General features: G+C 48.8%; 1 protein-coding gene across 1 annotated transcript in view; it reads left to right on the forward strand.

The window, feature by feature from the left end:
* The first annotated feature begins 305 nt into the window (after positions 1-305).
* The window catches only part of LOC140390001 (kelch-like protein 6), a 69168-nt gene continuing 41722 nt past the window's right edge, over positions 306-27751 (forward strand). Inside the window, exons 1-2 of the mRNA XM_072474763.1 lie at positions 306-584; positions 16918-17083. Of these exons, the coding sequence (XP_072330864.1) occupies positions 325-584; positions 16918-17083 (426 nt within the window). The 5' untranslated portion in view covers positions 306-324. The remainder of the gene's footprint in view (positions 585-16917; positions 17084-27751) is intronic.

Consider the following 27751-nt stretch of genomic DNA (forward strand, 5'->3'; position numbering starts at 1 on the left):
CGCTATATCTGCACATTACATTCAATTCCTTTTTACACTAAAGAAACACGAATGAGATGAGAAGTGTTTATTTATCATCGTTCAGTGAACTAACTAAACTCCATGAAAGAAAAGCATGTGAGGGGCAGTACTGGGTGAGAGGGGGAGATGGATTTTAAAAAATGAGAAAGCGAGCTCTTCCTGTTATGCATGCGTGTTGGTCTCTGATAAGGAGCGAGTCATGAGCAGGAAATCCGTCCAAGGGCAACATTACAACCGACTTCGAAACCTCAGAACGCTGATGCAGTCAGCGGAGAGTGGAGCAATCAGACAGTAGCATGCGAAATGGCAGACGTGGTGGAGAACAGCACCGACCAGTCCTCGAGCAGCCAGACTGGGACACACTCCTGGGACGTCGAGGGGCTGACGGAGGGTTCGTCCGATGGGAGGATGACCTTTGACGACACTGGCTTCTCTTCCGTCCTCCAGGGTGGCCTGGAGGGCCTCCGCCTGGAGGGGTCCCTGACAGATGTGGTGCTGTGTGTGGAAGACAGGGAGTTCTCCTGCCATCGGGTGGTCCTGGCAGCTGCTAGCAGTTATTTCAGGTAGGCCAAAAGAGAGCCGGCTGGATCCTCCGTTCCTGCGTCTACGTACTGACGCCAACAACGGATCTGTGGTGTTTCACGATGGAAAAATCGGCGTCACACCTGCACCGATTCTGCTACCAGTGAGGGGCTCGCACCAGCGCCGCGTGAAACACCTGCGGAATGCGCTAAAATGGTGGGAGAATCACCGGGTCCTTTCTGGATACGCGCAGGGCTGACAAGCTGCGGGTATGCCTATACCCCCCACACACACACCGATTGCCCCCGTCAAGTTGGCTCCGGTTATGCTGGACTGCGTACCCGGCCAACCCGACCCCGCAGGCCACCTCCCGTCCATCCCCCACTACTCCCCCTAGCCCTGGCAGTAGCCCCTCGGCCAGCGGCACGGCTCTCGGCGGAGTATGGCGGTGCTGGACACTGTCAGCGTGCCCTCTCTGCAGCCGCCAAGCCAGGTTCACTACCGCTGAGACCACACATGGCCTGCGCCGCCGGGAACTCGGCCTATCGGAGACAGCTTGATATTCAAACGCGGTTGTGACTGTGCGCGGTGTGCGTCTCGATAACGTCGAGTTGGAGGTGGCGGAGAATCACGACCCGGCGTCAAACCGGCGCCTGTCGCAATTTTGGCATCGGGAACCATTCTTCGCCTGATTGCCGTTCCCGATTTTGGAGATGGACAACAGAGAATCCCGCCCAGCATCTTTTCTTTGTTAACATGCTGGGAACTTTTGATATTTCCTGCGTCCTGCTTTTGGTAACCGTGCCTTCAGCTGTCCTGGCCCTAAATTCCTCCCTAAACCCCTTTTGACTCTCCATCTTTCTCCTTTGGGAGGCTCCTTAGACATCTTTCGCTAAGCCCTTGGGAACTTGCCATAATATCTCCTTCTGTGGCTCAGTGTTAAATTTGTGTTTGATAATCCTCCTGCGAATAGCCTTGGGGATGTTTGAACTCGGTTGGAGGCACTAGATAAATGCAAGTTGTTGATATCCAGTTGAGTTGAGCTGTTCTGGAGGTGTTCCCTCGCAGTCCCTTCTTTGAGCTGGAGTCTGCTGACTGAAGATAAACAAATATTCAACAACAATCCTCCAGATCCTCACTGTTGTGTGGCCAACTCCTTCATTCAATGAAATTCTGTACCCATCCTTCCGTTCACTGTTCTATTGCTGGTAAATAAGGATAGCATCAGCTAGTTGTTCCTGATGTCTCAATGTGGTTTCCTCTTGCTGTCTGTAATTATTATGGCAGAACATTGGGGAGAAGCGAGGAGTGAGATCGCCTGGCTCTAGAACACATTCAATCTCCTGGCTCTCGAACAGGCAACCCCAAGTTGAAAATCATTAGGCTACAATAAAATAAACCTATTTTACTTTTCTTTCACTTGTTTGTTGGCTTTCATTTATCAGCTGTGGAAATATTTGAAATGAGAAGTAAAGTGGTTGGGTCATAGGGTGACTGGGAAGTGGGAGATGTGATGAAATCTTCAGTAGTACGTCCAAGTAAAGCTGGCAACCCAAAGTGCAAGACGCACCACATACCCGTGTAAATGTGCAAAGGAGTGTGGCGTGTGAAGTATCTCAAAATAAATGTGTTTCACTGCAGACTGTAGGCTGACAGGCTCACGTTTTTCCATCAGATGTATTACGTTCTGCTTTAGTTTTAAATTGATAAAGACAGAAACTATATAAAAACTTCTGTATCACCTGAGCTTTCAGAAGCACGTGATAGCTGAGTGACTTTCTAAATAGTCAGTGTTGGTCGGTAAGCAAATGAAGCAGCCAATTCACGTGCAGGAAGGCAGCGATGAGATAATGTACTCTTCCCTCACTATCAAGAGAGTAATTTTGATTTTACGATATAGTGTGAAATAGACAATATTTATTCTGGCACCTGCTATACATTTCTCCCAAATTTCATAGACAGGGAGAGGTGAAAAACAGGCGACTGAATCAAAGTCAACAGTATTACACCAAAGTTGAACTGACCCTCTTAGTTTTGGTTGAGGGGTTAACGTTGGCCAGGACACCAGGAGAATGCTCTTGATCATCTACAAGTAAAGCCAGTTCACCTGAAAGGTAGAAACTCTGACAATGCAGCACTTTCCCTCAGTACTGCGCTTTGACATCAGGCTAGGTTACATGCGCAAGCTTGGATTGGGGGGTCTGAAGAAGAATCATGTGACAAGACACATTCTGTGGGATTTTCCGGTCTCGTCCATTGCCGCCCCACTGCAAGTGAGAACGGAGAATTTGGCATCCCAGCCAAAACCCTATTCGTTTTCAGCGGGACTGGAGAATCCCAGCTGCGAGCAAGATGGGAGAATCCCTTCCCTTAACTTTAGGTTCTCTCTCCACAGATGCTGCCAGACCTGCTGCGTTTTTCCAGCATTTTCTGCTCTTGTTTCAGATTTCCAGCATCCGCAGTATTTTGCTTTTATTGAACCCATTATTGTCTGAACTGGAGACCAGTGGTGCCACTAACTCACTCTTTATACATGCCACTCCCAGCAGACAATTGTGGGGAGAGTGACAACTGGACGAGTGATTTCCTGTGGGTAAACTGTTGTGGAGAGAGACTCCCCGTGGATCATTCTATGGCACCATCTGGCTAGACCAAAAGTACAAGTCTTAGCCACTTGAACAAGCACTATAAAACCTCGGAAAATACCAAAAGATGTTGAAAGGCATTAACTCTATCTTTGTGATATATCTCATGGAGTGCAGAAGGAGGCCATTTGGCCCATCCAGTCTGCACCAGCCTCTGGAAAGGGCACCCTACCCAAGCCCACACCTCCACCCTATCCCCGTAACCCCACCTAACCTTTTTAAGACACTAAGGGGCAATATAGCATAGCCAATCCACCTAACCTGCACATCTTTGGACTGTGGGAGGAAACCAGAGCACCCGAAGGAAACCCAGGCAGACTCCACACAGACGGTGACCCAAGACGAGAATCAAACCTGGGACCCTGGGGCTGTGAAGCAACAGTGCTACCCACTGTGCTACCGTGCTGCATCTCATGCTGAAAATATTTTTCATATTGACTAAAAAAGTGAAGACAAGGCAAATTCAGGTCGGCGCAGTGAGTTGTGTCCCAGAGCTCCAACAGGAGTGGAACAATGAATTAACTGGTGGGAAGCAGTTTGAGGGGGACTTCAATCCACTCAGCCCCACGACAGCACACCTCATAGCACAGGGTGAGGGAAGCACCCACTGGGTAGAATTTCATGAGGAAACCTAAAGGTAAAAGTTATAAAGTTATAAACCATTATTGAGAAAGAGAGAGAGACATTGCAACTATATATCTCCTCAGACAACCCGAAAATATCACAAAACATTTTACAAGTAATGAAGTCATGTTGCAATGTCGAAAATGCAGCACCAAACAGCAAAGCAATATTTATTTATTTATTTATTCGTCTATGGGATGTGGGCATCACTGTCTGGACCAGCATTTATTACCCATCCCTGAGGGTATTTAAGAGTCAGCCACATTGCTGGTGGGTCTAGAGTAACATGTAGGCCAGACCAAGTAAGGATGACAGATTTCCTTCCCTAAATGATATTAGTGAACCACATGGATTTTTACGACAATCGGCAATGGTTTTATGGTCATCATTAGACTTTTAATTCCAGATTTTTAAAATCTGCCCTTGTGGGATTCGAATCCGGGTTTCCAGAGCATTACCTTGGTCTCTGGATTGCTATCCCAGCAACAATACCACTGCACCACTGCCTCCCTTGATATGTGTTATAACCCCCACGAGACACACGGGGACGAACGGATCGATCTCGCCATGGGGCTTGTGGAGTACGAGCTCTCCTGCTGAGTGGTGTCATGGGAATGTCGCTTTAAGAAATGTTTGGCTGCTCATGTTACTGCAGTGGTGTCCGAGTGTGGGTGGAGCTGAGCTCTGGCTCTGCTTTTTAGTTTCACTTTGAGAAAAGCTTGGGTGTATCTGTCTTTTTGGTTTTGTTTTCATGGTTGGAGCTGAAGCCAGACAAAGCAGCTGCACTGCTGTTCTCTCTGCCATGAAAAGACTATCTCTTGATCATTTGGTGAATTCAGAATTATAAATGTTTTCAGTAGTGACTTTAACCTGATGTGCTTCTGTTAAAGGTTATGTTTTTTGTAAGTCTTCTGGATGTTAAAAGGATAGGGTAAGCATTACTTAGTGTTGTATTCTTTGGGACTTGTATTTGAATTGATGGTTGCTAAGATGTTCACTGTATGTTTTAAAAAGGTTAATTTGAGTTCATAGAATAAACATTGTTTTACTTTAAAAAAATACTTTTCGATGTCTGCTACACCAGACCTGTAGGGTGGGCCGTGTGCGCCCCACACCACAATCTATTAAAAGTTGTGGGTCAGGTGAACTCCATGATAACTTTGGGGTTCTCTAAACCCTGGCCCATAACAGGGGGCAAAGGCACCGCAGCGGGGCTTGTTAATTCTCCGGGATAAAAGCCAGCCCAAGCGGGACCCGGCATCTCGGGATGGTTCCGGCTGGGACTTGAAGTGTTGCTTCGTTGTTGTATTTCCTCACTGTGAGTAAGAAATAAATTACTTTTGACTTATCTTTTCGGGGCTTCTCATGGACAACAATAATCTCTTTTAATGATATTGGCTAGGATATGAGAGAACTCCTCTGCTCCTTTTCCACTCCGGGTCTTGTATGCCTAGCCGAGAAGCTTAACGCCTCATTTGACAGATAGCAACTCCGACAGTGCTGCACTGAAGTGCCAGCCCAGGCGACGCGCTCAAGTCTTTGGAGTGTTTGAGCCTACAACCTTTAGACATGTAGGCAAGGGAGTCACCTCAGGATCATGGCTTACACCTAAGCTCATAAGACATAGGAGCAGGAGTAGGCCACTTGGCCTCTCACGCCGCTCCGCCATGTCATAATATAATGGCTGTTCCGATGGTGACTATAACTCCACTTTCCTGCCTGTCCCCCCTAACCCTTGACCATCTTGTCAATCAGAAATGCGTCTAACTCTGTCTTTAATACATTCAACGACTCAGCCTCCACTGCTCTCTGTGGAGGAGAATCCCAAACACTAACGATCCTCTGAGAAAATAAATTCCGCCTCATCTCCCTGTTAAATGGGAGACACCTTCTGGGCAATTCTCTGTTGGCGGGATTCTCCTGCAGTGCACCCATGCCCGTGGGGGGTTCCCGCTGGCATGGAGTGGCCAGAATGGGAAATCCCATTGGCGGGCTACCGGAACAGAGGATCCCGCTGCCGGCGAGGGCGCGCAGCGCAGGAAAACGTGGCCGGCGGACTGAAGAATCCCGTCCTTTATTTTTAAACTGTGCCTCCGAGATCGAGGATCCCCCCATGAGAGGAAATATCGGCCAGGATGTTCCTGTCCCGCCGTAGCAGGATCCGCAGGCCAGCTGAAAGTTATTGACTTTACCAGTAGGCTCACGTTTTGTGATTCAGGTACACGTGCACCCAGATGCCTCTGTACTGCAGCTTTTTGCAGCTATTTTTAAAATTCTTTAATGGGATGTGGGCTTCGCTGGCTAGGCCAGCATTTATTGCCCACCTCTAATTGCCCTTGAGAGGGTGGTAGTGAGCTGCATTCCACGTGGAGTGGGTACTCTCACAGTGCTGTTCAGGAGGGAACAGCGATATATTTCCAAGTCGGGATTGTGTGTGTCTTGGAGGGGAAGTGATGGCGTTCCTGTGTATCTGCTGCCCTTGTCATTCTTTTTTTTAAATAAATGTTTTTATTGGCTTTCTGTCATTTTATATCCATGCGTACGAAACCCCACTATGAAGAGCATGGTCATTCCAATAGCAGGTATAGCAAGGGCAGCACGGCAGCATTGTGGATAGCACAATTGCTTCACAGCTCCAGGGTCCCAGGTTCGATTCCGGCTTGGGTCATTGTCTGTGCGGAGTCTGCACATCCTCCTCGTGTGTGCGTGGGTTTCCTCCGGGTGCTCCGGTTTCCTCCCACAGTCCAAAGATGTGCATGTTAGGTGGATTGGCCATGCTAAATTGCCCTTAGTGTCCAAAATTGCCCATAGTGTTGGGTGGGGTTACTGGGTTATGGGGACAGGGTGGAGGTGTTGACCTTGGGTAGGGTGCTCTTTCCAAGAGCCGGTGCAGACTTGATGGGCCGAATGGCCTCCTTCTGCACTGTAAATTCTATGAAAAAGAAAATCACAATAATCCAATCCTAATCTACCAAGTATACGTCCTAGCTTCTATCTGGAGGTGGGTGGTGGGGGGCTGGGGGAGGTTCTGCCCTGGCACCTTTTATCCAGCTTTTGGGTCCTTCCTTTGCGGCTGCGTTTTCAACCTTCCACTGTCTGCCTTGTTGGTTACTGCCCCCTTCCCTTTTCCCCTTCCTTTCTTCCCCTCCCCCCTTCCTCCCCCCTCTTCCTTCCCTTTCCAGACTCGTCGGGTTCAATTTGTGGATCCATGTCCAGTCGTGTATAATTTGATTCACCAGGTAACGGAATTTGTTTTGGGCCTGTTTGAACGGCAGTCCCTGCAGCTCTGGTGAAAGTGAGCAAAACAGGTTGCAGATCTTCAAAATTTCAGATAGTGTCTTCCTGGAAGTTTTATGTAAATATAAAGACATATTCCAGAACCAGTTGGATTGAGCACGGGGTCAGGGTCTACGTCATCCCTGATTCAATGCCAAAGTTCTTCAGGGCGAGACCCATCCCTTACACCAAAAAGTGGAAAACAAACTTTAATGACTGGAGGAATTGGGAATTATCAAACCTGTGCAATTTTCTGAATGGGCAGTCCCCATCGTACCTGTGCTAAAACTGAACTTCGCAGTTAGAATATGAGGGAACTACTGACTTACGATAAACCAGCCGGCCCAGGTAGACAAATGAACTGAACACTTTTCTCCATTGGTGGGGAGCATCCTGTATACCATAATTGACCTAAATTAAGCCTATTTGCAGTTAGAAATGGATGAAGATTCGTGAAAGTTTAGACAATTAACATTCATAAAGGCCTATTTCAATACACCAGATTACTCTTTGGCATCTCCTTGGCCTGTCCGATATTCCAATGCACAATGGAGAATCTGCTTCAAGGCAGCCCAATGGTTGACGTCCTGGATGACGTTCGAGTGCCAGGAACATCCCATGAAGATCAGCTAGCAAGCCTAAAACAGGTGTTGAGAAGATCTAGAGATGCGGGAATCTGACTGAAGCGTGAGAAGTCCACTTTCCAAGCTGTGAGGTCACTTACATCGGGATCAAGTGGACTCAAAAGGCCTATACCCACTGGGGGACAAAATGAAAGCCGTAAGAGAAGACTCGGCACTTAAGGAAGTGGCAGAATTAAAGTCCTTCCTGGGGATGGTAAACTACTGTGGCCGGTTTATCCCCAACCTAGCAACGACGTTGGTGCCATTGCACTTGCTCTTGAGAAAACACCAGCGTTGGTATTGGAAGGAACCACAGGGGCAGGCCTTCCAGTATTTCAAGCAGACCTTATAGTCATCCGGTCTATTATTTGACTTTGACCCAAGTAATTTTAACTTGTGATGCATCACCATATGGAATATGACAACGCCATATGGTCTTGTCTCAGAAAATGGAAGATGGTCAGAGAGGCCAATTGCCTTCACCTCCGGAACTCTTTCCAATGCTGAGTGGAAATATGCACAGATCAAAAACTAAGGCCTTGCAGTAATCTATAGAACATAGAACATTACAGCGCAGTCCAGGCCCTTCGGCCCTCGATGTTGCGCCGACCTGTGACACCACTCTAAAGCCCATCTACACTATTCCCTTATCGTCCATATGTCTATCCAATGACCATTTGAATGCCCTTCGTGTCCAGTATGCCTTTGGGCAACGCTTCACGGTAATAACTGACCACAAACTACTGTTGGGGCTCCTTTGGGAAAGCCGATACCTTCAATTGCCTCCGCCAGGATACAACAGTTGGCTTTGTTGTTGACAGCCGACAATTCCATCTTTTAGCAGAGACCAGGCACACAATTTTCAAATGCTGATGCACTGAGTCAGCTTCTACTTCCAAAGAACCTGGCATCTCCACCAGTGCCTCAAGAAATCATCCTGGCACTAAACTTTCTTGACACTTTGCCAGTATTGTCAGGTCACATTAAGAATTGGATGCAGCTCGACCCAGTCCTGTCCAAAGTGAAGTGCATGATCATAACAGGTGGCACCATGATAAATCGGAGCAGTTACGGCCTCATCTCATTCGCAAGGATGATTGGGAGGATGGAGTCAATGTCTGGAGTTCCCAAGTTGTGGTACCACTCCTAGCAAGAGAACCACTGTTTCAGGAATTGCACTGTGCCCATCCAGGCCAAACAAGAATGAAAATGCTAGCTAGGAGCTACATTTGGTGGCCCAGCACAGATAAGGACATTTGAATACATGTTGCGCCAGTGCGACACCTACCAGACACAGCAGATATTGACACCCTCAGCCAACCTTGACCCATACGAATGGCCAGGTTGCCCGTGGATGGGGGTACATGTGGACTTCACAGGCCCCTTCTTGGGCAGAATGATCCTCATATTGGTTGACGCCCACTCAAAACGGTTGCATACAGAGATGGGGATGACAATCTTGGTGGCCACAGTAAGGGCCCTGTGGCAGATGTTTGCTGCACGTGGCCTCCCCGAAGTAATAGTGTCTGACAACATCATTGCCTTCACTGGAAAAGGTTTCAGCACCTTTTATGAAAAAATGGCATCTGCTAAACGGGAACACCCACCTATCACCCTGCTTCAAACGGGTTAGTGGAGAGAGCTGTTCAAATGTTCAAGGCAGATATGCGGAAGCGGTCTTGCAGACCACTACACGTTACATGGGCCAACTTCCTTCTGTCTTTTAACATGACCCAACCTCCCACCTCCCAACATGCTAACACGGAGTTACTCATGGGCCGTCACTTCGGATCCGATTAGACTTAGTTTTCCCGAATTTGGCAGGGAGGACGGAGGCACAGCAGGCCTCCCAGAGGAAACAGCATGTTTTTCACAAAGGAGACAGATCATTTCAAGTGGGCAAATTGATCCTTGTCAGGAACTTTGCTTCATGCCCACTTTGGCAGACTTGTATCAAAGTCAGGCCCAGTCTCATACGTGGTGGATTTGAACAGCAGGGCAGTGCGGAAGTATGTTGACCACGTGAGAAGCCAAGGGACCACAGCTCTAACTTTTAAACAGTTGGAGCCATAACAGAAGGAATCTTGTGGTTTTGAGCAGGATCCGTCGACGACCCAGGAGGGAGCTGGAGAAGGGAATGCTCCTGTCGTAATGGTCGAATCTCAGAGACAACCTGCCACGAATAAAAACGTTGCTACCATTGAGGTTGAGGAGCCGGTTGGGGGACTAAGGCGGTCTACGATGCCCAGAAAATCCCCCAACAGATTGACATTGTGATGAACTGTCATGGACTCTCGCTCTTCTTGTGTTTCTCAACCTTTTTGTCTGCAAACATGTTATTGAGGGACTTAAGGGGGGAGGGATGTGGTAGCAAGGTCCCTTTAAGGGGCAAGCCTTCGCGGTACATATGGTCGGCCTGGGGCCTACCAGGCAGGAGCATGTGAACCCCGACCACTGGGGAAAAAGTGGGGGGCCCTGGGAGCATGAGCCCGGTCAGAGTGGGACTGAAGACCTGTTTAGTGAATCTGTGCCAGTGCATAGTTTACCTTTGCTTGTTGCCAATAAACCCTTCTTTAGTATTGCCTCGCGTAACCACGCTTCTTCATTTTTCTTACCGTACCATTATTTCCAGGTGTTTCTCTGACAACTGCAGTAGAGCTGGAGGCAGCATGCTGACTATTCTGCCCTTTTGTCTCTGATGACTTTTGGCAGGTGTCCTCTGGAGGGCCAAGGCCCGGAGGGACCCTGCCTTCTTTGGGTCTCCTGCTCAGGGGCCTGCTCAGTAGTTTCAGAGATTGGTGCTGATGGGGTCACAGGGAGAGAGAACGCGGAATCCATGGACACCCTTGGAGAGTCCTGGGTAGAAGCCTCAGGGGTGTCTGCCTGATACACCTCCCTTTGGGTGCCTGAGGGCCTGAGTCCTGCGTGAACAGGGGCACCTGGAGGGATACCGAGTTGCCCTGTCCCCCTCTTGTGTAGTCACTGCGGATGATCACCCATGGCTACAGCCGTGGAGTGCAGGTTTGAGCACATCTCTGACAGACACTGGACTTCTGCTCGACCAGCGCCTCCATGACATCTGATGTCCTCCCGATGGAGGCTTCAATGCCCTCACATGTCGGTGCTACTACATAGGAGAACCAGCCAATGCACTTCTCCATCTTGTGTGCCACTCTGTTGAGGGCCTCTGACACGTCTGCTTGATGTTCCCCTGTGTCTTGCTGATACTTTGGAGATGTCACCTTTGTCCTCTTCTGAGGTCTTCTGGGGGTGGGGGGTGGGGGGCTGAGGTTGGGTGCAGGGTCTGGCCTCCCCTTCGTCCTACTGGCACCTGGAATGAAGGGAATAGAGAATGAGTGTCTGCCTATGCTTCCTCCTACATTACAAACATTACTCAGTTTCCTATTTGCAATGCTTAAACACACTTTCTCCCTGGAGGGGCAGGTTGACCTTGCCATTGGCACATGCAGGGTCACAGTCCTCCTCGGCCAGCTTGGCTGTCCGCTGCTCATACGGTGAGGCATTCATGCCCCCTCCCGTATTCTCCCACGCACACCTAAACACACCATCTAAGACTTTGCAGGCTGCTTGACTGACTGCCCATTCCACACCCTTCGCATTCAGTCCATTGGCTGCTATATGAACTATGCACTGTTGCCGGTCCCCAGGGTTACTTCAGCAGCCCCCTCTAAACCCGTGTGCTCTAGCATCTATAAGGGCAAGGACAGACTGGCAATTCTGTTATTGGTGTTATTCTGTTATTGGAATATTGGTGGTTCAACTAGTCATTGTTTCACCAGGGTGCGTTAAGATGGAGATTTAGGTGCAGACATTTCAGAGAGATCAAACTGATTCCCTCCTCTGATATTGCCAAACTCACCAGCAATCAACACTCCTATTCCCTACTCCCAACTTAACTCAGCACAGTTACACCAGCCTTTGTGTTCACTCTTGGGCTTCATTACTTTGCTATGCTCAATGCTAACCGTGAAGTGAGAGTTAGAGAATATCCCCCACAGGCCTTACAGGATAGGGATCATTGACTACCCCGTGGAGCTTGCAGAATATGAGCTCCCCCGTTATGGGGGAGGGGGACCCTCAACAGGCGCATGTTTCTTTGTATAAATAGAACTGACCAGTCAGACACCGACTAGAGAAGACCCAGTTGGGAACTACTGGAGCTGTGCATAATAATAATAATCTTTATTAGTATTACAAGTAGGCTTACATTAACACTGTAATGACATTACTGTGCAAAGCCCCTAGTGCCCACACTTGGGCACCTGTTCGGGTACACAGAGGGAGAATTCAGAATATCCAATTCACCTAGCAGCACGTCTTTCGGGACTTGTGGGAGGAAACCGGAGCCCCTGGAGACACAGGGAGAACCTGCAGCCTCCGCATAGACAGTGACCCAAGACGGGAATCGAACTCGGGTCCCTGGTGCTATGAAGCAACAGTGCTAACCACAATAGTTAACGTGTCAAATAAAATAAGTTTTGTTTTTCTCTATTATTCAGTGTGGACAATTTGTTGTCCCTTACAAAAGTTACATTTTAAAATACAGCTCTTTAAATGTATGTTGGCTTCACTCACATATAGTCCTATATTTCCCCAGTAGCCTCTGTGACGCAAACATTAATCAGCAGGATTGGAGAGTGTTGGAATTAGCTTGTGGTAGTCACCACTGATGTATATATTGTATGTAGAGGATGTCGATGTAGGTGCTTTACGGTAAGGCCCTGTACTACAGGTACGGAGTAGTTCACTGCCTGCTGGCTCCGCCCAGTAGGCGGGGTATAAATATGTGTGCTCCTCGTACAGCAGCCATTTCGCCAGCTGCTGTAGGAGGCCACACATCTTAGTGTAATAAAGCCTCGATTGCATCCAACTCTCGTCTTTGTGTAATTGATCGTGCATCAATTTATTACACTAAGTTTTCAGAAGATGGACCTCCGCAGCAAGCCGGATCGCCTGCAGCTGCATCCGCAATCATACAACGCCAAAAAGGACTTTGAACATTGGCTAGCCTGTTTTGAAGCATACATCGGGTCTGCGCCAGACCCAATTTCAGAAGCTCAGGAGATTCAGGTCCTCTACACACGGCTGAGCTCCAACATCTTTCCACTTATCCAGGACTCGCCGACCTACGCAGGCGCCATGGCGTTACTGAAGGAAAACTACGCTCAGCAGACTAACACCCTCTACGCCAGGCACATCCTCTCCACTCGTCGTCAACTTCCTGGTGAGCCAGTGGAAGATTTCTGGCGTGCCCTGATTCCCCTAGTTAGAGACTGTGACTGTCAGGCCGTCGAGGCCACAGAGCACTCGAACTTGCTCATGAGAGATGCTCTTTGAAGGAGCCACGCTCGACCTCACGGAGACAAAAAAAGCTAGCGCTCTCGCTTACGGTCGCTTTGCGCAACATCCAGGCCTACTCCTCCGGCCGCGTGGCCCACCCCTCCTGCACATCGTGGACTCCGCAGACAACCACCCCATCGTGGACCTCACTAGTGACCCCCCTCAGCCAACCCCACGCCTGTGCCGCGCCACAGTCAACCAACCCCGGGGGACCCAAATGTTACTTCTGTGGGCAGTCTAAACATCCCCGTCAGCGCTGCCCGGCCCGGAGCGCCCTTTGCAAGGTGGCAAAAAGGGACACTTCGCAGCGGTGTGCCAGGCCCGCGCAGTCGCCGCTATTGTTCCGACTCCCCCCCACGTGCGACCAGTGGGCGCCACCATCTTCCCCTCCTCGGACCACATGCGGCCCGTGGGCGCCGCCATCTTGTTCTCCCCAGGATTATCAGGCGCCGTCATCTTGTCTTCCCCATGACACGTGCGGCCTGTGGGCGCTGCCATCTTACCAGGACCCATGCCCAGGGCACCTCATCACCTGCCACCATCGACAGCCAGCCGCATCTCGCCTCGGTCACGATTGACCAGTCTCGCCCACACAACCTGTCAACTGCTTCTACCAACGTGAAGATCGATGGGCACGAGATCGCCGGTCTGCTGGACTCCGGGAACACCGAGAGTTTCATTCATCCCTCACGGTACACCCCGCCAACCAGAGAATCTCCCTGGCCTGCGAGTCCCACTCCATGGCGATCCGGGGGTACAGCATAGCCACTCTCACTGTCCAGGGCGTGGAGTTCAGCGGCTTCCGCCTCTGCATCTTTCCCAACCTCTGCGCTGCCCTGCTACTCGGCCTGGGCTTCCAGTGCAACCTCCCGAGCCTAATATTGAAATTCGGCGGGCCCCTACCACCCCTTACTGTGTGTGGCCTCGCGACCCTAAAGGTCGACCCATCTTCCCTATTTGCAAACTTAACCCTGGATTGCAAACCCGTTGCCACCAGGAGCAGATGGTACAGCGCCCAGGACAGGACCTTCATCAGGTCCGAAGTTCAGCGACTGCTTCGGGAAGGCATCATCGAGGCCAGCAACAGCCCCTGGAGAGCCCAAATGGTAGTTGTGAAATCTGGGGAGAAACACAAGATGGCCGTGGACTACAGCCAGACCATCAATAAGTACACGCAGCTCGACGCGCACCCCTTCCCACGCATATCTGATCTGGTCAATCAGATTGCACAGTACCGGGTCTTCTCAACTGTGGACCTGAAATCCGCCTATCACCAGCTCCCCATCCGTAAGGTGGACCGCCCATACACTGCCTTCGAAGCAGATGGCCACCGTTACCACTTTTTCAGGGTTCCCTTTGCCGTCACCAACCTGGGGTTCTTCTCTTATTACATCCAGTGGGTCCCAAACCATGCAGACAAGGCCCGTCCACTCATTCAATCCACTCTGTTTCCCCTGACGGCCGAGGCTCACCAGGTCTTCAACCGTATTAAGGCTGACATCGGCAAGGCCGTGATGCACGCAGTCGACGAGACGTTACCGTTCCAAGTCAAGAGCGACGCATCAGACGTCGCTCTCGCCGCCACCCTCAACCAGGCAGGCAGACCCATGGCATTTTTCTCACGAACCCTACACGCCTCCGAAATTCGGCATTCCTCCATCGAAAAAGAGGCCCAAGCCATCGCTAAAGCTGTGCGGCATTGGAGGCATTACCTGGCCGGCAGGAGATTCACTCTCCTCACTGACCAACGGTCAGTAGCCTTCATGTTCAACAACACAAGATCAAAAACGGGGCAAGATCAAAAACGATAATATCCTGAGGTGGAGGATCGAGCTCTCCACCTCCAACTACGAGATTTTGTATCGCCCCGGTAACCTCAACGAGGAGCAGGCAAAGGCTCCAATTACTGATGACTAGGTGGAATAGATTTACTGGGGACCCAGAAGGCTGGGGGTGCCATATCCCTCCAGATACCAGTTGATGGAAAATAAAGGAGTAAATTATGAAAAGACTTAAGCATCGATGTGAGCTAAAAATGCGGATGACTTCACCAAGTGAGGGATCACATCAATGTAAGCAGTAGTTAAAAGATTCTCAGTTAGGGACTATAGATTACTTATGCCTCTCTGCAGCTTCCAATCATCATGTGTTCAAGTGGCTCATTTAATCCACTTTTCCTAGGATGCTCAATAAGCTCGGGCCTGCTACTGAGGCTCTAACAAGACAGTTTTCTTTGAGGCGTCTGGGTGATTTTGCTCACTACAGCACCTATCCCATTCTTAAAGCACTCCATCAGTTCTGTACTGGAGTGTTCGCACTGAGTTTTGTTCTCGAATCCGAGATGAGATTGAATCCACAACAAATTTAGAACTAACTTCACGTTGTCTGCTATGATGTAGAGATGTCGGCGTTGGACTGGGGTGAGCGCAGTAAGAAGTCTTACAACACCAGGTTAAAGTCCAACAGGTTTGTTTCGAATCACTAGCTTTCGGAGCGCAGCTCCTTCACCTGATCAAGGATCTGTGCTCCGAAAGCTAGTGATTCCAAACAAACCTGTCGGATTTTAACCTCGTGTTGTAAGACTTCTTCCTGATGTCTGCTATGTAATGGAGGGTGGTTTGGTGACTGAGAGGGCTATGGGTATCCATTTCTAAATGAGAGATGGAATGAAGTCCTCTTGGGTTCTTTTCTTCCAAAGCAGCATGTTGTTGTTATTGCTATTAGTGCAGAAGGAGGCCATTCAGCCCATTGAGTTTGCCCCGACCCTTTGAAAGAGTACTCTAACCATGCCCACTCCTCCCTATCCCAGGAACCCCACAATCGAACCTGCAGATCCCTGGACACTAAGGGGCAATTTAGCATGGCCAATCTACCTAACCTGCACATTTTTGGATTGTGGGGGAAACTGGAGCACCCGGAGGAAACCCACGCAGGCACGGGGAGAAAGTGCAAACTCCACACAGTCATCCAAGGCCAGAATTGAAACAGGGTCCCCAGCTTTGTGAGGCAGCAGTGCTAACCGATGTGCCACCGTGCTGCCCCGGCAAGGATGCACCAAATTATCAAGGCTGAGGGGCTCCAGTTATGTGGAGAGATTGCAGCTGGGGTTAGCCCCACAGCAAAGAAGGTGAAGAGGAGATTTGATCGAGGTGTTCAACATCATGCGGTTTTATTGGAGTAAATAAGGAAAACTATGATGGAGGGTCGATAACCTGAGGACACAGATTAGGTCACTTGCAAAAAGATTAGAGGGTAAAGTATGTTAATTTATTTTAATGTAGCAAAGTGTGATGACTCGGAAGCAGTTTAAATAGTAATTTTCCAAAGGGAATTGAATATATACTTGAAAAGGAGATTTTCCAGGGCTGTGGGTCAAGGCAGGGAATGGGACTCATTGGCCGGGGTTTTCGAGCCACCTTGGGTCACCACTGGCTGGGAGGTTCCCCGGTGGCCGTGACCGGTGAGCAACGGAAACAGCCATTGCCTTTGGCGGGACGGGAAGATGCCACCCGCCAATGGCGAGCCGGCTCCACCACCGGAAAACCCACTATGGGCGGGTCAGCGCTGGGGGGTAGTGGATATTTCCAGCCACTGAGTCGCTCTATCAAATTACTGGCACAGGAAAGATGGCCTGAATGGTCTCCTTCCGTGCTATACGATTTATAGTCTGATCACAGGCTGGACTTTAATGATGGTGGTGGAACAATCCATATTCAAAATCTGTCTCATCCTGTATTTGGTTCCAAGAGATCCAATTTCAACAAGACGGAATATGGAATTGGCAAAAGAAAACGCCCAAAAATGAGTGAATCATTGTTTCATGCAAACCTTCTTTTCTCTCCCAGGGCGATGTTCTGTAATGACCTTAAAGAAAAGCACGAAGAGAAGATAGTGATTAAGGGCGTCGATGCCGATACCATGCAGATGTTAGTGGATTACACTTACACCAGCAAAGTCTACATCACCAGGCAAAATGTCCAGAGGATCCTCGAGGCTGCGAGCCTCTTTCAGGTTAGCAACAAGCAAACCTTCCACTATAGAGGTGGCGGGGGTTGGTTTCATGTTATGTCAACATGCACAGAGATGGACGTGTTAAACTGGGGGCTGGTTTCTGTTCAGCTCTTGGGGGACATGGGGGAGGTGGGTGGTGGGAAGGTGTGGAAATTCCCATCGGCAGCAGATTGGGCTTCCACTTCAATATTAAAATGAAGATGGAACAATCATTTTCAACAAAAACAAAACAAAGGGTTACTCGGGACGGGACAGCTCAAAGTTTCCTTTGTAGGGCACAAATGCAACCAACATGCCCGGGACCTTTTTGTTGCCTTTCCTTTCCCTATTGTTTTATTCTTCCACTGCCACTGAGGCTTTCAATAAATCTTTGTTCTAAATATATAGGCCAGAATTCTCTGTCTCAGAGATTAAGTGCTAATGCCGGGGCTGAATGGTGTGCGTTTTATGGCCCTGAAATTGGCGCCGATCCTGGTGCGATTCAGGACATCCTAATGGGCTAGCACTGGTGCCACGTGGAACGAGTGCAATTACAACAAATGCTGGTGTATGATTCACCAGGGTTGGGATTGGCACTCGAGAGCCTGACAAAGGGTTGGTTTAGCACACTGGGCTAAATAGCTGGCTTTTAAAGCAGACCAAGGCAGGCCAGCAACACGGTTCAATTCCCGTACCAGCCTCCCCGAACAGGCGCCGGAATGTGGCGACTAGGGGCTTTCACAGTAACTTCATTGAAGCCTACTTGTGACAATAAGTGATTTTCATTTTCATTTCATTTTCAAACAGCAGCTGCATATAAGCACTCCACTCCCCACACACTTTCAATCCCAACCAAGAAGATGGCACTGGTTGCACTGGAGCATTCCCAACCTGATGCACGATCAATGACCACTAAAGCGAGGTTGTAGTCCAACTGAAGGCTTTAATAAGCTAGATGTTTCCCCCAGCAGCTCAGGTACAGAATGAGGGCTGCTGGGGCGGCACGGGCTCTTATACCCCACCTATCAGGGCGGAGCTATCATATACTCTAACCAATAGAAAGCATACAGTTTCCCCCAATGGTGCTTTAGCCTATCAGGTATCATAATACCTATAATACCACACAACCCATTGATGGGTCAGCTGGGGCCAGAGGATACCTAGGGGGGTGGCTTGAGGAGGCACCCATACGACCAGTGGTGCTAAGTTCACCAGTGGGTAGTCAGCGGCATGCGCAGCCGCATGGCTGCCTTGCAGGCTGCAGCAATGGTGATCCATGCCCCTCCCACCCCGCCCTCCCCACTACTCACCCCAGCCCTGACAGAAGCCCCTCGGCCAGCGGCACAACTGGGTCGGCACGCTATAAGCGATGTTGGGCACTTTTCGTACCCCCCTCTCTCCCTCAGCAGCCAAGGCGCCTGTTTCCTGAATTTAAATGCAACAAGTGAACCTGGCCATCGGTATTTCCCCCTGACGGAAGTGGAGCATCGCGCGTGGGGGCTCGGGAATTGTTGGGTCGGGCCCGTTAATGATTTGCCAGCAGTGTTTCCTGTACAATTTGCATGCCCAGGCTGGAGTGCGGTGTGGAAGGCATTCACACAGGCTGTCGAGGCACCGGAGCATAGCATTCTGCTGGGCGCCTCGCGCCGGCCTCGATTTCCGTCTGATGTACCATTCTCTGCCCAATCGTGCTTTGCGATTCCCGCGTCGCTGGATAGAGAATCCCGCCCATTGTTTTTTTTGCCAAGAGTGAGTTACTACAATTGTTATTGAATTTTCATAGAATTTCATAGAATTTACAGTGCAGAAGGAGGCCATTCGGCCCATCGAGTCTGCACCAGCTCTTGGAAAGAGCACCTTACCCAAGGTCAACATCTCCACCCCATCCCCACAACCCAGTAACCCCACCCAACACTAAGGGCAATTTTGGACACTAAGGGCAATTTAGCATGGCCAATCCACCTAACCTGCACATCTTTGGACTGTGGGAGGAAACCGGAGCACCCGGAGGAAACCCACGCACACACGGGGAGGATGTGCAGACTCTGCACAGACAGTGACCCAAGCCGGAATCGAACCTGGGACCCTGGCGCTGTGAAGCGATTGTGCTAGCCACAATGCTACCGTGCTGCCCACATTTCTGTCCATTTTGCTGCTATGTATTGCCACAACTATGGAATATACCATTTATAGTGAATTATGTGTGAGAATCCACCCACTGCCCTGGTGATTTGCTTGGAAGAAGTGGATGCGGGAGAAATACCAAGTAGGCCAGACTGCCCAAGAGGGGCTCCAAGCAATCCTTCCAACACCCACTCTGCAGACAGAGTTGGCAGACACAAATCTCCTCTTCGCAAAGGGAGTTGTGACAGCAGATTCTGGGTGATATCACTGAGAGGTGTGAATGCCTGGCTAACCGCTGTCATACACAGTTTCCAGAAGCAAGTGCTGCAATCACAGCAGGCCATGTTCTTCCCCGCACTGTGTGTTAACAAGAATTCCGCCCCAAGGTAACCGATAAGCCTTGGTCGCAGATGCCAAGGTGCTGCCAGGCATCGGCAGGAACGCTTTCCTGGCACAGAGATAAGTCGTCTGAGAATCTGGGCGAAGAAAGAAGAGCTGTGTCAGTCACCGCAAAACTTCCTGCAGCTACTGTGCAACATAGGCAGTGTGCAGGTGCAGAAGTAGCATCTCTTTGCAGGCTTGCCGCAGTGCTGGCTGAAGGAAGTAGCACCGTGAGGTGGTTTATGGGTCACCTTGCCTTGCAATGGAGCTCCTGCAGCAGAGCCTCGCCATTCACGGGTGTCAAACAGGAGCACGGCTGCTGGGTTGCTCCATCACTTGCTGCCAGACATTTACATGCCTGTAGGGTCCCCCTCATGGCTCAATCCCTTGCTCCACTAGCCTTCCTGATGACCAACCATGTGTTGCAAGCCCTTTCTAATCATCACCTAAAGCTTTCTGACTTCTCTCGCTCAGTTTTTATCAACTTAAGTCGGATTAAACCGCTTTCCTCCGCCAATCATCGGTTTGAGATTGTATCTGGTGTTGTGAATAACTATACGAATAAGCTTTACATCGGAAAATTGAACACTACTTAAACGTGACCTGTCGCTGGGAATTTGCAGATTTCTTAATCCTGAAAAAAAAATCAAATTATATCCATGGACTGAAATCAGCCAAAGATATCAGACAAAATTCAACCCTCACTCAGCTGCATTGGTCATTGAGGTGACTTTAACACAGCAGCAAATGTTTCTATTCTAATCCTGCAAATCTGAGATATAAAAGTCTGCTCATTTGACTGAAATAACAGATACTACTCATGGAGTTCAACTGTCAGCAACTTGCGGCCAGGAGAAGGTGGATATCCATCTGGGCTGAGCTAGTACAAACTGTTAGAGGGTCCAAGTGTTGAATTTGGTGAGTGACTAAGTAGCACAATGGTAACCGCCCCCCCCCCCCCCCCCCCCCCCATCCCCCAGTCCCTTCTCCCCCCACCCCCTCACCTCACAAGCCCCTATAGGCAGTTATTGACTCAAATGTCACAGGGAAATATTTGTTGTTTACACATGGTCGATTCCAGCACACGGAATCTTTGACACAGACTAAAGTTTTGCATCAAACCGCAAACTTCGCTGAATAAGGTACGATAAAACACATTATTACAGTGCGATAAACATCTCAGCTTCTCCTTTCACGCACTTGCAGTCACTCTGAATTGATATGAAACTGCTTCACAGGTTTCAGCCACCTCAACTTTCACTCAAATTAACGTCATCTTCACTGAACAAGCTGGGCAGCTGGATCTCGAATTATATCGGGGCACCAGCTTGTTTGTTATTTATCTGTTGTCCGTGCTTGACGACTGTTATCCCCTGATGATTTGAACTCACACACATGTACCCATTAGTCTGTAAGCAACAGGGTGGTGTGCTTTGCACACCAGTGTACTTTGTTGCCTCTATACTGACTCTCTTACTCTGAAACCCACAGAGAATCTACAGCACAGAATCAAGCCATTTGGTCCAAAAAGCTCTGTACCCATGTTTATTCTCCTCTTGCTTAAGTCACTGCTTCTTTCTGCCTCTGCGTTGCCTTTCTATTCCTGTCTGGCTCATGTATGTGCACCTCAAATGTATCAATATATCTGTTTTGACTATTCGATAGGATACGAGTTCCACAATCCCACCATTTCCCGGGTAATGATATCCTGCTTAAATTCTTTAGTTGACCTGTTCTTGGTTATTTTAGACCTTATGCCTCTTGGATGCATTTACAGTGGAGACCTGTCCATCCTCTTCATAATTTTAAAGAGCTGTCTGTACAGTTGCGTCTTCTTTGAGGCTTCTTCAGAGAGTCATGAATACAGACCAGTCCATCACACAAATCTGCCTCCCATCCATTGACTCTATCTACATCTTCCGCTGCCTGAGGAAAGTGGGCAGCATAATCAAAGACCCCTCTCACCCGGCTTACTCACTCTTGAACTTCTTCCATGGGGCAGGAGATAAAAAAAGTCTGAGAACACGCACAAACAGATTCAAAAACAGCTTATTCCCCGATGTTACCAGACTCCTAAACAACTCTCTTAAGGACTGACCTGATTAGTACAACACTCCCGATGACGGTGCCTATGGATTTACATAGTGTGCCTTGTGTTGCCTTATTATGTTGATGCACGATCAATGACCACTTGTGCGCCTGCATGTGTTTTCGGAGCAGGATGGGTCCGGTGCTGCCAGCCAGGTCAGGAGTGAGGTCCCAGAGGAGGAATTCCTAGGGAAGACAAGGAGACGTTCATGAGGTGTCTGGTTGGTGGTCGTACAAAGCAGTGACCGGATGGAGTGGAGGGCATCCGGGAGGACTTCCTGCCAGCGGGAGACTGGGAGGTTCCTGGACCTTAGGGCCAGTAGGACGGTCTTCCAGACTGTTCCATTCTCCCTCTCTACCTGTCTGTTACCCCGGCAGTTGTAACTGGTCGTCCTGCTCAAGGCGATGCCCTTGCTGAGCACGAATTGACGCAGTTTGTCGCTCATATAGGAGGACCCCCTATCACTGTATATGTAAGCGGGGAACCTGAACAGTGCAAAGGTGCTATGGAAGGCCCTGATGACGATGGTTGCGATCATGTCGGGGCAGAATTTGGCAAATGGGAACCGGGAGTACTCGTCAATCACGTTCAGGAAGTACGTGTTGCGGTCGGGACGTAAGCGCGGGCGTTCCTGAATTCCACGTCCAGGGAGCCTGCAAGGGCCCGTGCCTCCCTGAGACCTAGAGTGTCTTTTTCTAACAGTCGCTGGTGGATTTGTGAGGATAGCATACCTGCCACGACAGCGTCCCGGACGAAGAGTTCCGTGTGTTCGCTCGCCGAAACTTGCGGGCAGCCGCAGCTTCTTCCCAACACCAGGAGTGCACGGTAGAATTCTTCCAGCGATTCCCCAGGGGTTTGTCGCCTTATTGAAAGCAGGTGCCGGGCGTAGACCTGGTTTACCCGGCGAATATAGTGTCCTTTTAGCAGCTGTATTGCTGCATCAAAGTCTTCTGCTTCCTCGATGAGGGTGTAAATCTCCGGGCTTACCCTTGAGTGCAGGACTTGCAGTTTCTGCTCTCCCGTGGGTGCGTTTTCGAACATCCCAAGATACCCTTTAAAGCACGCCAGCCAGTGCTTAAAGATTGCCACTGAGTTCGCCGCGTGGGGGCTAAGTTGCAGAAACTCCGGCTTGATTCGGAGCTCCATCCTTTCTTCTTAAAAAACTAGCTTATTAAATTGATGCACGATTAATGACCACTAAAGCGAGGTTGTAGTCCAACTGAAGGCTTTAATAAGCTAGATGTTTCCCCCAGCAGCTCAGGTACAGAATGAAGGCTGCTGGGGCGGCACGGGTTCTTATACCCTGCCTAGCAGGGCGGAGCTACCATACATCCTAACCAATAGAAAGCATACAGTTTCCACCAATGATGCTTCAGCCGATCAGGTACCATAATACCTATAATACCACATATGTATTTTCTTTTTATTTTATTTTCATGTACTAAATGATCTGTTTGAGCTGCTTGCAGAAAAATACTTTTCACTGTACCTCGACACACATGACAAAAAACAAATAAACAAATCCTGTCCAGTAAAAGAAGAGAGTACCAGTTCACCCGATCTTCCCTCAGAGTTTCATCGGTAGCCATTGTAAATCTACCTTGCACGTTCTCCGGGGCTTAATTAATCGTTTTGCAGTATGGGGGCTGGAGTGGCGTACGAGTGTACTCTAGCCACTCTACATAAATTTAACATCGCCTCCCTCTTTATTCATTCAGCTAAATGAACCACTGCTACATGTTAAATTTGTTCTATCATTTATCCGTTCACTCTGCAAACCTGTTCATGTCTTCCTGAGTTCTCCGGCAGTCCTTAACTTTATTCGTGAATATGGTGTCATCTACAAATTTTGCCGCCAAATCTTTATTTTTCTAGTTCATTTCATTTATGTTTATCGTAAACAATAGTGGCCTGAGCATGCATTCCTGCGCAGCATCATATTTCACTTCTATCTGGTCTGATAAACCACCCTCCAAACCCCTGTTTTGCAGCCATCTTTCAATCCATTTTATGTCTCCTGCTCAATTCTCTGCCCTCCCCCCCAACTTCCGGCATTCCTGCCTGTCAAAAACAGGGGGTGGAAAATCAGGCACCCCCCCCCCCCCCACACACAATGTCTCAATGTCTCCCCTCTCCTGCAACATGTTTCTTGTTTATGATTTTGTTTGTGTGACAGTCTAAGACATAGAAGGCTAATTGTGGGGAACTTAGAGTAAAGATAGAAAGACCTGCATTTATATAGCACCTTTCACAACTGCACGGCGTCCCAAAGCCATTTCCAGCCAGTGCAGTACTTTTTAAAGTGTCGTCACTCTTGTGATGCAGGAACTGAAGCAGACAATTTGAGCACAGCAAACTCCACAAACAACAATGTGATGACGACCAGATACTCCATTTATATGATGTTGGTTTAGAGATAAGTATCAATCAAGATACCAGGATAACTCTCCTGTCCTTCTTCAGGATGGTGCGATGGAATCTTTTCTATGCACCTGAGAAGATAGACAGGGCGTTAATTTAGCATCTCATCTGAAGGGTGCCTGACCGAGCAGCGCTGAAGTGTCAGCCTTGATTTTTATGGTCGAGTATTGGAGTAGGACTTTAACCCACAGCTACCTAACTCAAAGAGCGGGACTTTCCTGCTCCTCTCACTGACGGGGTCTTCCGGTCCCTCGTGGTGAGTTCCCTGGTGGTGAAGCGGGTGAGCCACGCAAAGATCCGTAGTCCACGGCGAGACTGGGAGACCCCGCCAGCAGCCAATGGCTCGCCTCATCCTCTGCAGGAATTTCGCCGCAGGAGTTGCCGGAAAATCCCGGCTAAACGTATGCTCCTTCAACATGTTGCGTCATACACTCCGAGGGCAGGCACAGTATAGGATAGATACAGGGTGAAACTCCTTCTGTACTATACATCAGGTATTACTAGGTGAGATACGAAACACATTTAGTTATGGATTAAAGCCCCACTCACACTATTTCAAACAGGTCCAATCCAGGCCACAGCATGGTTAAATACAACGTAAAGCAGTGTCCCAGCAAACATTTCCAGGACAGCCACTGTAAGAGATTTGAGTATAGCTTCCTTGATGCCCTCTGTCAAGATGGTATAATAGTTGTAATGCCACTGCACTAGCAATCCAGAGACCCAGCCTAATGCTCTGGGGACAGGGGTCCAAATCCCACCAGATCATTTAAATTTGATTATTCTCATAAAAATCAGGACTATAAAACTAGCTTCCGTAATGGTGACCATAAAACTATCATTGATTGTTCTAAAGACCCCCCTTCTTCAATAATGCTCTTTCGGGGAGGAAATCTGCAGTTCTTACCTGGTCTGGCCTACATGCGACTCCAGACCCACAGCAAAAGGTGGTCTACTCTTAACTGCCCTCTGAAATGTTCAGCTCAGGGCCAGTTAGGGATGGGTAACAAATGTTGGCTTTGCCAGTAACACCCACATCCCATGAAAGATTTTGAAAAATGTTGTTTGATCAACATGGTTCAGAGTTAACCTTGGAAGAACACACTTAACGACATGAACATATTTCCTATTTCATATTCTGTGTAAGATTACTCACTGGCATTGATTTGTACTTGGCTCCCTGCCTGCTAGTTATTGGATTGAGTCTGCCTCAACTTATTTCACTTGGAACCTTTAGATGCCACAGACAGAGGGGAATTTTATCACATTAGCTTGGACACCCATAGGCCAGTGTCACACCCATTTCCCATACTTGCCGTCCATTTTTCATGTTGATTGTACTGTTCTCCAGGGAGTTCAGCTAAAGCCCCCTATAGCAACCTGTAGAAGTGAAATTGGCAACTTTCTTTGGCTCTTCGAACACTGGGAATTCTAGACCTTGCAACAAAGGATACTGTTCAGCCCATTGTGCCAGTCTTCAGCAGTCTGTTTTAATCCCCATTTCCCTGTATCTTTATTATATTCTTCTTTGACAAGTATTCATCCTATTCCATTTGAGCTGGTGGACCAGCCTGTGGCTCAATGTCAACTTCTAGTCGCGTTTCCTATGTTTTAATAAATCTCTGTGTAACTTTTTCACCTAACATATGCCTTACTCCACACCCCTTTCTTTCCACTGGTTGGGGCATCAGTAACAATCTCACAATTTGCCTGCACACTTCAGGGACTTGATTGTTCTTGACATTAGATGTAATCTCAAGTTTGTCTGTGGATTACTATCCTCGAAGGCGTTGCAATCCCTTTTGCATGAGGAAGACTAGTAGCAGCAGAGGATTCTTCGGCAATCTTTACTTCAGTGGATTGACCACATGTCACAGTCACATGATCTGGCTGCGTGGATGGTGTTTCCACTTGAGGTGGTTCTGTTGTACCTGGCACTGGCACATCAATACGTGTAGATAGCAGCAGATCTGCGTGTCGTCTCCACAAAAACTCATCTCCCGTTTGTCCGGTATAAGAGGCTGGACCAGTTTGAGCCAACACAGCTGCAGGAACCCACTTCTTGCTCATGGTATAGCTGCACACCAACACTTTCTCTCCTTGTTTAAACAAGCATCTTCTCGAGTTACCTTCCCTTCTCATGATGTGCGACTGCTGATTATGTCCTACTATCTCGGACGTCACCTGGGGTAAGATCAAAGGTAGTTCTCAGTTTCCTCTTTTTTGGAAAAAAGCTGGGGAAACTCTTGGTAATTAGGTGTGGTGTTGCTGCGATATATCGCCAGACACTGTTTAAGGGCGATGGAATTAACCTTGGTCCTTGGAAACTTTCCGTGCGTGCTTCAAGGACTGAATAAACCTTTCCACTAAACTGTTCATGGGTGGGTGGTAGGGTGCTGATTTTAATAAAACACATCTTTAAGTAATCCTCAAATTCTTGAGCCATAAACTGTGGACCGTTGTCGCTCGTGATTTGTTCTGGTTTATCATATCTGGCGAAAATCCCATCAGGTTTTTCAGTAGTTTGTTCCGCGGTTGTTGATTTCATCAGGACCAATTCAGGCCACTGGGAGTGTGCATCTATTACGACCATGAACGTGTGCCCTTCATATGGACCAGCAAAACCAATGTGTCGATGTTGCCACAGCATTTTAGGCCACTCCCATTGATGCAATGGGGACAACAGTGGTGCGTTCCTTACCCGCGTACGTGACTGGCACAGTCCAGCTTTTTCCTCTTTCTGGGTATTGATCCCTGGCCACCAAAAGTAGCTCCGTGCGAGTTCCCTCATTTGATCTATACCTGGGTGTCCTTCATGTAATTATTCCAGTACTCTTTGTCACAAATTTAGAGAAATTATTACTCTTATCCCACACAATAGATAGACACTCTGCTGTTAATTCAAATTTCCTGGAAATGTATGGTTTAAATTCAGGATGTTTTCCTGCTATCCTCCCCTTAAATTTCCAGTACATTTCCCGTCACAGGATCATGGAACCATAGACCTCCGACAGTGCAGAAGGAGGCAATTCGGAGCATTAATCTGCACCGACCCTCTGAAAGAGCACCCTATCTAAGCCCACTTCCCTGCTCTATCTCCGTAACCCCATAATCCCCACCTAACCTGCACACCATTCGACAATAAGGGACAATTTAGCATGGTCCCACCCAGCCTGCAGATCTTTGGATTATGGGAGGATTGTCTGCACGTTCTCCCCGTGTCTGTGTGGGTTTCCTCCGGGTGCTCTGGTTTCCCCCCCACAGTCCAAAGGTGTGCAGGTTAGGTGCATTGGCCATACTAAATTGCCCTTAGTGTCCAAAACAAGATAGGTGGGGTTACTGGGTTACTCAGTTAGGATGGAGGTGTGGGCTTAAGTGGGGTGCTCTTTCCAAGGGCCGGTGCAGACTCGATGGGCCGAATGGCCTCCTTCTGCACTGTAGATTCTGTGATTCTGTGAAAAGACCTTTATTGGAGTCTACTTGCTACCAATGAAGGAATACCTTTGTGTGGCCCAAAAAAGCTGTTCCGGCCTGTGATCTGTCAATAGTGTGACATGATGACCATCGAGGTGTTGGTGAAATTTTCCCACACCAAAAATAATACTCAGTGCCTCCTTCTCCAACTGAACATAGTTTGATTCAGCACTTGTTTATGTATGTGATGCAAGAGCTAT

The sequence above is a fragment of the Scyliorhinus torazame genome, chromosome 14 (assembly GCF_047496885.1).
Source record: "Scyliorhinus torazame isolate Kashiwa2021f chromosome 14, sScyTor2.1, whole genome shotgun sequence".
In the NCBI taxonomy this organism is placed as follows: Eukaryota; Metazoa; Chordata; class Chondrichthyes; order Carcharhiniformes; family Scyliorhinidae; genus Scyliorhinus; species Scyliorhinus torazame.